Consider the following 12,788-nt stretch of genomic DNA (forward strand, 5'->3'; position numbering starts at 1 on the left):
TCTTCTCCATCAGCTTTGTTTTGTGGCTTTCCAGGGTCACTCTCCAAGAAAAAACACCTTCCAGTCTATGTTTTCAGTGGAACAAACGCACAGGGAAAGTCAAGTACAAGTGCATATCCGGCTATACTAAGTGAGCACAGGAGGATACGTGCATGCGTGTCAACATCAACCCATTTACCTAGCCTGGGGGTGTGTGTGTGTGTGTGTGTGTGTGTATGTGTGTGTATGTATGTGTGTGATGTCAGGAAGGACACTGCAGTGATTATCTCTGAGTACTTCAATTTTGATCCTCTCCTGTTTTACTTGCTGTATTGTCTGGATGGAATTTTTACAAGGGTGAATCATTTTTTTCCTTTGCGTTTGGAAGGAACACATCCAGAGATGCGTGAGACAGTTTCGAGCAGGGTTTATCCATTTAGCTGTGTTTCTGTTAAACTGGAGAATGTGAGCTCAAGGGAAGAGGGAGGGAGCACTGAGTCACCTGCATCTTTGGATTCCCCACAGCCTCCAGCACTGGCCCTGGGCCAGCACGGGCTCAGTAACTCATCCCCATGCTGACATCCTGCTTTGAAGTGTTCAGCTCCTCACTGCTCTGCAGTGGGCAGCGAACACCTACCCAGCCCTGCAAGATTCAGGGCTGAGAGAAGAGTTCTGGATTTGGGTGCTGGCACTACTCAGAGGGGGTCGAATGCTCCTTCTGCCCATCCTATCTAATTCCACGGTGGTCCCAGGTCTCAATCCCACCTCCCTGACTTCTCTCACCATCCAAGAGTCGTCCCAGAAGGCTCCTGTTCCTTCTGACTGTCCCCCGCCCCTCCCCCAACTCTCTACGTGGCCAGTTCCCTTGCATCTTCTGGGTCTCTTGAACATCAGCTCCTCAGGAGACCTCCCTGGAGGAGCTTGCTTTGGCAGCCTCCCATATCATTCTCTGTCTTAATTTCCTTCAAGCGCTTACACAACTTATAAGGTAATCTAGACACTATCTTTGGAAATTAAAATCAGCAAAACTTTCCCTTGCATGTGCCCTACTCTTCCTCCCCAGAACCTGGCAACCTTCCCAGCGAGAAGGTGAAGGGACAGTTACTTCCTGAGGGAAGAAGACGGGATTGAGAAAGTCTTATTCCAGGCGGAGGCAGCACCAGTGTGGCACGACCCCTGGCTCCTGAAAGGGAGATGGAAGGAAGGAAGAAGGAAGACAGGCAAGCGGAGGGGTTAGGCCCTGGGGCCCTGGGTGCCTGCCTCCTGGGGACAGACCTGGATGGGGGTGGGGTGGAGAGGCCGAAAGGACATCAAGGTAAGGCCTGGAGGCACCTGGACTAGTGCTCACTTCCCAGGCATGGCCTTCCAGAGGATGTTCATGTATAACCTGTTTGAACACCCTGAGGGGCAGTAACTCAGTAGCTTCAGGCATGGCTGATCAACAAGATTAGATATTGGAGATGAAGGCTCTGGCCCCTCCCCTTCTGGCCCCAGGTGGAGAGGCTGGAGTACTTCCAGAAGGCGCAGAGACCTGGGATCAGGTCAGAGGGTTCATGCATTTGGTGACTTCACTACAAGGAGCAAGTGGCCAGGACAAGGACTTCACGGACAGGCGCTCTCCAATGACCCCCCTAAAAGTCAAGAGATTAGTTACATCTCAGAGGTTGCTCCTCTACAACAGAAACCAGAAAGAACCCAGAGGGTCCTGGGTGGACCTCCGGCCACTGTGAGGTCTCAGAAACCCTCTCTTCTCGTACCCAAATATCACTTTCAAGAGGAACAGGGTTAGTGGACAGAAATCCGAAAGGCTGATTATTTGTCCAGAAGAGGCAGTCATCCAAGGAAAACGTTTAAGCCAGAAGAGACTGGAATACTGTAGTAGGCAAGCATAAAATAAGTGGAGGAGGACAGAAAACAGCCTTTTTCTGCAGAAGATAAGAGGCTTTGGACGAAGGCACCCTCACTTCTCAGCAGGGAGCTAAGGAGAAGAGATGATCATGTACACTCTTGGGGAAAACTGGCTCATGTTCCCCAGCATTTTCTTCTAAAACTGTCATTCAAACTTGGTTCAAGAGCAGCCATGCTGATGGTGAAACTGACCCCAATTGCACTGGCATGGGGGGAGTGGTAAGGCCAAAACTGCAGGAAATAATTCATAAGATCTAACTTTATTTTATACCAGATTTTTACCTTAAACCTGCTTAAAATTTTCTGAAACATAGATGTTTATATAAATAGCAGCAATAGAGTACACTGGTTAAGCTGGACTTCGTTAGTCATTAATCATCTCATTAACATATTCAACAGATATTTTTTGAGCTCCTCCTATGTACCAGGCACTGGGCTTGCTGCTAGGGATACTGAGGACAAAGCAGTTAAGTCCCCTCCTTTCATGGAGCTCACAGTCTAGGGAGAGTGACCCCACGAGTCAAAGAATGACATGAGGATTCACTGGGGGCAGTGATGACGGCTCAGCATGGGCCCTGGGTTCTGCCTGGTCTGCCACCTACTGGCATGTAGCCTTGGCCATGTTGGTTAAGCTCCCTAAACTGTAATAACACCTATGTATTCGGAGGACTTAGCTAGCATATAGTAAGTGCTCAGTAAGTGTTAGATTTCACTGTTATTACTATTTTTAATCATCACAAGAAGTTCCTAGCCACAGTTTGTAGTGGTTACTGGAAATTCTTTTTGGGCTTTTTGAAGTTGCTACTTTATTGCTCTATATGTATGCATGTGTGCAAAAGTGTGTACATGTGTATAAAAGTTGCTGTTCTTTTAAGTTTCTGTTATGTCTTTTCTAAAAAGATCTACATAGCAATTTTGATATCCTATGTAGCTGAGACAAAAATCAGCATGTGATTATTTAAATACTGGATTTCAACAAAGGTACCCATCAAGTGGGAATACCAAATAAGAGAACTAACATTTTCTAAGTGTGGTTTGTTTTATTGCTTGTAAAATTATATGCTGTACTTACCAATCTAAGAATAAAATGTTTTAACCTTCAGGCATCTAACCAGTTTAAGATTTGATGACTTGGGACACTGGGTAAATTTTTAAGATCTCACTTAATGTAGTCTTGTTAGTACTCATCATTCTGTCAGCTACAACCCAGAACTTTCCCTACTTTACAAAGAAGAAAGTGGAGGCTCAGAGGGCATGAGAAATCTTCTCAAATCCAACCCAATGAACTTGTTACTGAGGTTTTTTTTTTAACCCTACTTTGCTTAACTCCAATGCTTTGCTCTTTCCAGGGTCCATATTATCTTTAAAAATTTCTCTGAGAAGCAAAGAAAAAAAGACCAAGAGAAGCAGAAAAGGTAAAAGATGAAAGACAGAGGTCAAATATAAGAATTACTAGAAAAAAAATCAGAACAGGAAAAGAAGCAACACTAATGAACATAGAAAAACTTTCTGTGCTAAAGAAAGACCTGTGTCCTTGAGTTGAAAGGGTCTGTTTTCAGCTCAGTCCAGAGCCCACCGTGGGCAGCAGGTATTTGTTAAATCTCAGGTTGCTTTTCTACCTCGTGATACTGATGAAAGGAGCTAAGCCTCTAAGAAATCCTAGGAGCACAGCTGATTCAGCGGTTGAGACTGGCTGGTGGAAACAGGGGTCCCCCAGGGACTGGGCCTGTGTTAGAGTATTATACTCCATTAAATTGTATTTATTTTAGTTGAAGGTGAGTCAGCTTATCACTTTCAGTACCAGTAACAGCAAAGGTTAACACAGTCCTGTATTCCCAGAGGGCAGAGACTGAGGGGGAGGTAATGTCTGCTTAGTGGCTTACGTGGGAAAAGCTGATGTTCAACTCAGAGCATGAAGGTCTCTCCTGTGAAACTCAGAGCAAGGTTTCTCCTGAGAATAATCCTCAATAGGCCCCCTCAAAAATCCTTGTAGGAAAAAAGCCAACAACGACACTGATTAAACTCTGGAGCGGTGCTGAAACTCCAGGGGCAGGTCAGATACTCACTGTTTTCCTCCAAAGGATCGCACGGTATTGAGGGACACGCTGATTGTTTTGGTCAGAGAGGGTCACGGACAGGAAGAAGGGGCTCTTCTCGGCATCGTTTCCAATGTAGTTCTGATGGACTGGAAAAGAGGCAGATTCAGAATGTGAAAATGCAGCTGGCTCCTCTGGGTGCTGGGAGCAGTGGGCGCTGCAGATGGAAGCCAGCCCTTCCCACAGGATCAGAGAATGGTAATCTCCAGCCCAGCTCAGGACGGAACCTGGTGACTATATCCTAATCATGCTTTCCAGGTCCCCCTGCCAGGGATGGGCTCAGGAATGAACATGTGACCCCTTCTGGCCAGTGAGACAAAGGAAGAAGTGTGTCAAGGGGTTTCTGAAAAGGCTTCCTCACTGCTGAAGATGGCCTTCCTTTTTCCCTTGGAGATGGTGGTGTCTAGAAGTGATGCCTGGAAGTACTGCAACCATCTTGTCGCTCTGAGGAGGGCCAGCACAGAAGACATCACTGAGCCTCTGACTCCAGCAACCCCAGAGCCTGCCCTACCCCTGGTCTCTGTTCTCTCCCTTGAAATTTAAGCCAGCTGAGGCAACTGAAGGCACCCAAACTGATGGCACCACTTTTCTCAGAAGTTCTCACCACTCCAGGCAAAGGCTTTCAAGTAATTGGGAAGATAGCAACTTTCCCTCCATTTCTTTCTTTATAAAGAAATATGTTTTGCCAAATAAATGAACTTAGAATAATACAGTGTCTGATTTTTAAAAAGATATCATTTAGGTCCAATTAAATAGCTCAAGTATCACACCTTCTACAAACAAATCAATAAAAATAAATTAATGAGTTAGCCTGATAAGCAATTTCTTCAACTCATTTCTAATCCTGCCATAGTGATGACTCTTCCATTCTCACTACCATCTGTTGCTAACCATGCTCCTGTTTTCATCTTTCCATGTATGATCACATGAGTCCTTCATGTCAAAATGTACACCACTATTCATGACAGAGTTCTTGGTATGTGCCAGGCACCAGGCTTACTGTGCCTCACTGACACTTCTGTTCAAATCTCCTAGGCATATATATATACTAGTAACATCCTTGCTTTAAAGATAAGGAAATTAAGACTCAGAGAAGTGGGAGTAACTGGTATAGGGTTCTATATGGATAATACCAGCCCCAGGAATCAGTCTGTAGTCCTGAGGGCAGGGATTATAACTACCTTTGCCAGAGCACAGTGCCTGGCACATGGCAGGTAACAAAGAAACCCTGGTCCCCAGAACCTATAGCATAATGCCTCTCTGTTCTGTACTGGCCCTGGAGCTCAGCAAATCGTTTCTCTCCTCATTACCTTGAATCAAGTGTTCAAGACCCACTGCAAACTGAGGACAGGCCTTGTTAAGTCTGAAGTTGCTTGTGCCCTGCAAATTTTTCTCATCTTGCAAATCACTTATTCAGACTACTTAATCCTCTGTAACTCCCCAGGGACAAAAACAACTGGCAAAAACTTAAATTAAAAAATTAAAAATATAAGTAACAAATTTAAAACTGAGAAAATCTGCTAGGGCTGAGACTCTGAATCGAATCTTCAAATCTATAGAGGTTACAACTGACCTTGAAATGAAGTGCCCTAACCTCAGTATCCTCTAATCCAATAAGTTTCACATATACAGGGTACCAGAAATTACACTGACACTAATTTTCATTCTGAATATCCTTTCTTCCCAACCACTGGAATGGCATAATTACCTTGTCCTAAAAAATACTTGAAATACCATCTGGTGTGGTATTCTGGGTTCTCTAAGTGCACGTCTGTCCTTCGCCAAGTACCTGGCAGAGCAGTTGCGTTCTGTAATGGAACAAAGTTATGTCATTAAGAGACTTAGAAAGTAGGCAAGGTAGCAATGAACCAGATGCCAAAGAAGCAGAAAAGTCACTGTTAAAAGCTTACAAACAGGGCTGTAACCACATGTTCTTATTAGAAAAGACACCCAGTCTAAACCCACATCATATAAATTTTCTGGAAGTCCTTGGGGTGGAGGAAAAAACACCAGGTGAACCAGTGAGCTAGGCGACTTCTAACTTAAATATAACTTGAATTGAAAGTTTTTTTCCTTTCTGGTACGAAGCTTCCAGGATATCTGGAAGCTGGTGCCCCCTAGAGGCAGGCCCTTCTGATTGTTATCCCTGAAACAGGCACATTTCACCTGGAAAACATCCTGGCATCTTATCTGTGTTCATATTTTTTGTAACATTTTAAAAAATTATCACAAGTAACTCAATTGATATGTAAAATGTGGATAAACATAGTGAATAATCTGAATAATTTGTCCAAAAATAATCATTATGATTGACTTGATATAGTTCCTTCTAATTTTTTCCCAACATTTTCTTACCAAAATGGAATCATACTGAATGTACAGTTTGAAACTCCACTGACATCTCTGTTGCACCATGTGCCAGACTACTGGCAGATTCTTTTCTCATTCTGACATGTCTCTAGAGATTTACTAGACATTTGTGGTCAGTGGTACGTTCTTTATCATGCAGAAGAAGTTCCCTTCAATTCCAAGTTTATAAAGAGTCTTTTCTGAGAAATGGATATTGAATTTTATTAAAAGCTTTTTTGGGGCAATGATTGAGCAAATAGGTTAAATGGGAAAATCACAGTAATGTAATGAATTACCCTAATGGCTCTTCTGATACTGAATCATTCTTAGATTTCTGGAATACACCCTTCTAGGTATTCTTCTGATACAGTTACTGCTACATTTTTTTAAATGGCTATGCATCATATTATTAGATGAATCTATAGTTTTCTTTTCTGTATGTATTTCTGGCATGCCTTCAGGGTTACATTACTTTATAATGTAAGTCAGGATGCTTTCTATCTTGCTCACTGTTCTGGAAATACTGATATTCACGGAAAAGAGCTCTACATGCCAGGTCCTAGCCCACGTACATCACTTTACGTACATCACCTCCATAGTGTCTCCACCAACTCATGAAACAGAGTTGATTTTAGCCCCCTACTTTCAGACAAGGAAATTGAGGCTTAGAGAGGCTAAGTATGTTGCCTAAGGTGGCAGAGATAATAAGCAGTGGAGCTGAAACAGAAATCAAATCCAATGTCAGAATTTTTCTTTTTAAAAATCTTAACCATTACATAATCTTCTGCATGCTTTATTTAATGTTTTGCCTTTTTAATCTATCAAGGGGTAAAAAGTAGGCTAAAATTTCACATATATATATATATACATATATACATATATATATATCTTTACACCGAGGTGTGCCAGTTGGCAAAGAATACACTTGCTAATGTAGGAGACACAAGAGATGTGGGTTTGATCTCTGGGTAGGAAATATCCCCTGGAGTAGGAAATGGCAACCTACTCCAGTATTCTTGCCTGGAAAATTCCATAGACAGGGGAGCCTAGTAGGCTATATTTCATGGGGTTGCAAAAAATCAGGCATAACTGAGCACACACACACATCCACACCCATGTATATAACTTTCTATTTGGCAATAATTTTAAACTTACATAAAAACTGCAAGAATAAGAAGAGTGCAAAAAGCATCTGTCTGCCCTTTACCAGATTTACCTACTGCTAACATTTTACCCAATTACCCACTTGTTCACTACTTTCTCTCCCTCTACACACACACACACACACACACATACTTCTTCTGAATCATTTAAGACAGTTGCATAAATAATAGCCCTTTATTCTTAAATACCGCAATGTGTATTTCCCAAGAAGAATATCTTTTTACATAACCCACGATACGGCTTTATCAACAATTGTAAATGTAGCCTTGATATAATCCTTTAATCTACCATCTGTACTCCAGTTTTGTCAATTGACTCAACAATGTTGCTTGAAGCACTTTCATTTGATGGTCACGTCTCTTTAGACTCCTTTAATCTGGAACTTTTCCATAGGTTTTCTTTGTCATTTATGACACTGACATTTCTGAAGAATGCAGCATACACATACCTCTTATTTTTCTTTTTTTTTTAAATAAAGCACTCCTCATTTGGGGTTTGTATGATGTTTCTCTATGATTAGATTCAGGTGATGCGTGCTTGGTTGGACTACAACATAAGCAAGGATTGTCCTTCTCAGCGGATCAGATTTCAGGATGTCCATCTGTTTCTCATTGGTGACAGTAATGTTGATCACCTGCCCAAAATGTTGCCTCTCAGTTTTGACCTTCTGGTGTGATTCGAGAAGAGCATATAATTGGATTTTGTTCCTCATAGAATCTCTGGCTGATTCATTGTCAACAGTTATTCGTTTTATAACCCTAAACCACAGGCAGTGCTCCTGGTCCACAGCTCTCTTCACTGCGCCACCATGTAGCAGGCAGCTATGACATCACCTGAGTCTAGCAGCCAGCCTCAGGCATCATCTGACCAGACATCGGTGGGGTCCAGCTAAGGCAACTGGCCTTACACCGTCAGACCCACAGTGTATGGTGTCATGGTTCCAAGGCCCTGGATAGGAGACTCTTCAGTCACCAGGACACTTAAGCCTCTGGAACCTCCAACACTTGCATGGCTCAGAGAGCTTCTTCAGCACCCCCAGTGATTTCTTATGGGCATTGAGAATCAATGCTCTATACCAAGGGTTCTAACAGAACCCAGAGGGAGCATGAACTTGGTTGGGGAAAAAAAAAAATCTTTCTTTTCCCTAGCTTTCAACTAAAATTCAGCATTTCATTCAATAATGAACATATGCAAAAAATAAAAGTAGAAGGATAACCTTCTGCTTGATAACCATGTCACCAAAAAACAAAAAAAAAAGGAAAAATCACAGATACTTTCAGAACTCATCCCAGTGAGTGCAGATATCTCAAAATACTGTTGATGCCATTCCCTGCTCAAAATTACAACAGTTATGAGATCTGCTGCTGAATTTGTTAATGTATTCATTGAAAAGCATGTATATTACAGTATTATAAATTAGGTTTAAAAGTAATTTTGATAACTATTTCAATACAACTGTTTTCCTTTGTAATTCCATGTATCTTGTTTCAAGCATAAAACAAATATTATTCTGAGAAGGGGGTTCAAAGGCAGAAGGTAGAAAATGTCCTCCAACTCTAGACCTTCTGCAGCCCTGAATCTGCAGACTTGCCTCCTAGCGCTCTGAGTGTTGGCACCAGCGGAGTGGAATAATGCAGGTGAGGCAAGAGGCAGCATGCTCCTGGGAGTGAGAGATGGGACTCTGGCCGGTGTCATACCCCAAACCTCTATTGAGTACAAACTGTCAATCATGTGTTCTTTTTTTAATGATCAAAAAGATACCTATTTAACTTTCATCTTCACAGAATACTAAACTAAACTGGGGAAAAACCCAACACCCAAAAAGTTGTGAGTCTCACAGAGCAAGACACTTCCTGTCCCTTGTTAAAAGCACATATTATGAGGTGTAAAGACAAGAAAACATGCAGGAACTGACAAAAGAAATGGAGGCTAAGCAGAAAACCAAAAAATCCCTCTGCTCAGGATCCCAGAAAAAAGACTCTGAAAACCAGTTCCAATACCTGATAAGCAGCAGCAATAGACAGGAAAGTGCACAACTCTTTAGTGTAGAGTGAAACGATTTTCAAATATATATATATATATATATACACACACATATATATATATATATATATATCTCGCAGAAGGCAATGGCACCCCACTCCAGTACTCTTGCCTGGAGAATCCCAGGGATGGGGGAGCCTGGTGGGCGTCCGTCTATGGGGTCGCACAGAGTCGGACACGACTGAAGTGACTTAGCAACAGCAGTCTATATATGTGTGTGTACGTATATATATATGTATATATATATACACACACACACACATATCCTTGTGGGCTTTGAAGTTGGCATTAGTGGTAAAGAAATTGCCTGCCAATGCAGGAGATGCAAGAGATGTGGATCTAATTTCTGGGTCAGGAAGATCCCCTGGAGGAGGGCATGGCAACCCACTCCAGTATCCTTGCCTGGAAAATCTCATGGACAGGGGAGTCTGGTGGGCTACAGTACATGGGGTCTCAAAGAGTTGGACAGGACAGAAGCAAATGAGCACGCATGCACATATACCTTTTGTAACTACCTGATCAAGACAGAGAACCTTTTCAGTATCCTAGAAGGTTCCTTCATGCATTTTCCCAGTCAACACTCAATCACACTCTGAAAGGTAAGCACTATTGTGACTTTTATCACCATAGACTTGTTTTACTTACTCTTGAACTTCATGGAAATGAAATCATATCATCTGTATTCATTTGAGTCAGGTCCTTTGTTCTGAGACCTTATGTATGTGACATTCACTTTATCCGTGAAGCAGTAGCTCATTCTTACCTCACTGCTACACAGCAGTCCACGTATGAACTCCAAAATTCATGTATTCACTTTCCAGTTGATGGACATATGAATGTTTTCCAGTTTTTGGTAATTAAGAATAAAGTCATGATAGGGACTTCCCTGGTGGTCTAGTGGTTAGGACTCTGTGCTTCCAGTACAGGGGCCACAGGTTTGATCCCTGGTCAGGGAACTAAAGATCCTACATGCCACATGGTGTGGCCAAATTAAAAAATAAATAAAAGTCACACACAGAAAAGAATAAAGCCACAGTGGACTCTCTTTTCTGTTGGGTGTACATCCTGGGACCCAGAGGATACAGACATTCAGTTTGAGTAGGTATTATCAACAGTCTCCAAGAGGAAGGCACCAATTTACACAATTAGCAATAAATAGAAGAGTTCCAGTTGTTCCACATTCTCTGATCAACTCTGAGCAGTTCAGTGCTTTAAATTTTAGTGGTTTTAGAGTGGGTGTGCATGTGTGCCTGCTACGTTGCTTCAGTCATGTCTGACTCTTTGTGACTCTACGAACTGTAGCTTGCCAGGCTCCTCTGTCCATGGATTCCCCAGGCAAGAATACTGGAGCGGGTTGCCATGCTTTCCTCCAGGGGATGTTCCCAACCCAGGGATCAAACCCACGTCTCTTATGTCTCCTGCACTGGCAGGCATATTCTTTGCCATTACCGCCTCGAATGGGTGTAGTAGTATCCAACTGTTGTTTTAGTTTTACAATAAATTTTAACTATTTTAAGTATGACCTAAATTTTAGAGAAGATTCCAAAGATACAGAAAATCCTACAGCACTTCAAGGTGACAATGAAACATTATTTACTTGATATCAATCAAAAAGAAAGTTAGGAGGAAATATTCTGATGAATACATTTATCAGACAGCTAAACTTTAACATTGCAAATACCCATACTAATTGTATCCCTTTTTAGATAATCATTTGCTAGAAGGTATTGTGGAGTAATTAACTCAAATTCTTCTATACTGCAGACTTGCCTGAACACCTCCACAGGGTTGAATGAGTCTTGAGACTGAATCATTTCTGCATTAGATTCCAAAGCTCACAAAAGCTCCTTGTTGTGTTCCTTGTTTTGTTTTCTTTAACCACATATACTTGTGGGATGTGAAGGACGATGACTGTATATGGCCAAGATACTGTGAGGAGAACTTAATCAAAATCCATGTGTAATACCCCGTTTTATCTGAATGCTCTCTAATATTTGACTTTAAGCAGGGAGTCCACATAACACAAGCACTCCAACTACAAATGAGAGCCATAGTTTCATATGATGCCCGTCATTTTTCAGAGTCCTTTCTAGAGTGAGTTTAATTAATGAGCGAATGTTTTAAAACTGACTTTCCCTCACTTTCTAGACTAAATTGCAAAAGAACACTGGCAATAAAAAGGTGGATCTTTAAAATAATAAATTTAAAAATGTCGACCTGCAAATATAAATATAAGTTGGTTGAAGAAAGTGAAATCACATGAAATTAAAATCCTTTCTTTCTCCCAACCCCCATGTCCTAATCTACTTTCTTTCCCTATAATAACTGTGTCATCAGATTGGTTTGGATAGTTTCAGGTCTTTTTATGCATTTACAAAAATGTGTTTATACATATGCGCATACACTCACATACATACATATGTACACAGACACACATAATCTGCTTTCATAAATGGGGCAGTATTATAGATACTACACTGAAACTTTTTTCCCTAAGAAAAAATCTTAGATTCCTGTCAGTACCTACAGATCTACCTTGTTCTTTTTAACAACTACATAGCTTTTTAAAAAAAATTAAACACTTCAGTTGAGTATAGATGTAAAACCTATGTAAACATAAAAGGGCCTAAAGTAAAAAGTTAAGGTCCTCTAACTTCTTCCCTGACCTCCCATTTCCACTCCAGAAGCAATTACTATTAAATTCTAAGGTGTCCCTTTGGAAATTTTCTTGCATATTAGCAAGCATGTTTACCTTTTTTGTTTGTTTTTAAGGAAATCGGATGATATCAAACAAACCATTCTGGAGTTTGCCTTTAAGTCTAGCACTGTATGGTAAACATTTTCCTATGGTATTACATTTACCACTACCTCATTCTAACAGCTACTAAGCATTCCATTGTATAAATGTATCATGATTTTCAAAATCACTCCTCTACTGAGGTTGTTTCCTGGTTATTTCTTTCCCATTTTAAAACAATGCTTCAATGCACATCCTAGCAGCAGAACTGCTGACCAGATGGCATATGAATTTTTTCTTTTTCTTTTCTTTTATATTTTGGCCATGCTGCATGGCATGTGGGATCCCAATTCCCCAACCAGGGATCCAGTTCACACCCACTGCATTGGCAGTGCAGAGTTTTAATCACTGGACCACCAGGGAAGTTTCAGTATATGTATCTTTAATAATTACTAATTGCCTTCCCAAAGGATTGTACTCATTTACATGTCCCCCAACAGTATGTAATCCCA

The 12,788-nt window shown here is 41.4% G+C and overlaps 1 protein-coding gene across 2 annotated transcripts in view; it reads right to left on the reverse strand.

Moving 5' to 3' along the window:
* The window catches only part of GARNL3 (GTPase activating Rap/RanGAP domain like 3), a 165,717-nt gene that overhangs the window by 68,041 nt on the left and 84,888 nt on the right, over positions 1 to 12,788 (reverse strand). For both annotated transcript variants that reach the window (XM_069580126.1, XM_069580125.1), the window contains exons 5-6: positions 5,692 to 5,791; positions 3,954 to 4,072 (exon numbers count right to left, since the gene is read on the reverse strand). In XM_069580126.1, the coding sequence (XP_069436227.1) occupies positions 3,954 to 4,072; positions 5,692 to 5,791 (219 nt within the window). The remainder of the gene's footprint in view (positions 1 to 3,953; positions 4,073 to 5,691; positions 5,792 to 12,788) is intronic.

Source organism: Ovis canadensis, chromosome 3 (genome assembly GCF_042477335.2).
Source record: "Ovis canadensis isolate MfBH-ARS-UI-01 breed Bighorn chromosome 3, ARS-UI_OviCan_v2, whole genome shotgun sequence".
NCBI classification, from domain to species: Eukaryota; Metazoa; Chordata; class Mammalia; order Artiodactyla; family Bovidae; genus Ovis; species Ovis canadensis.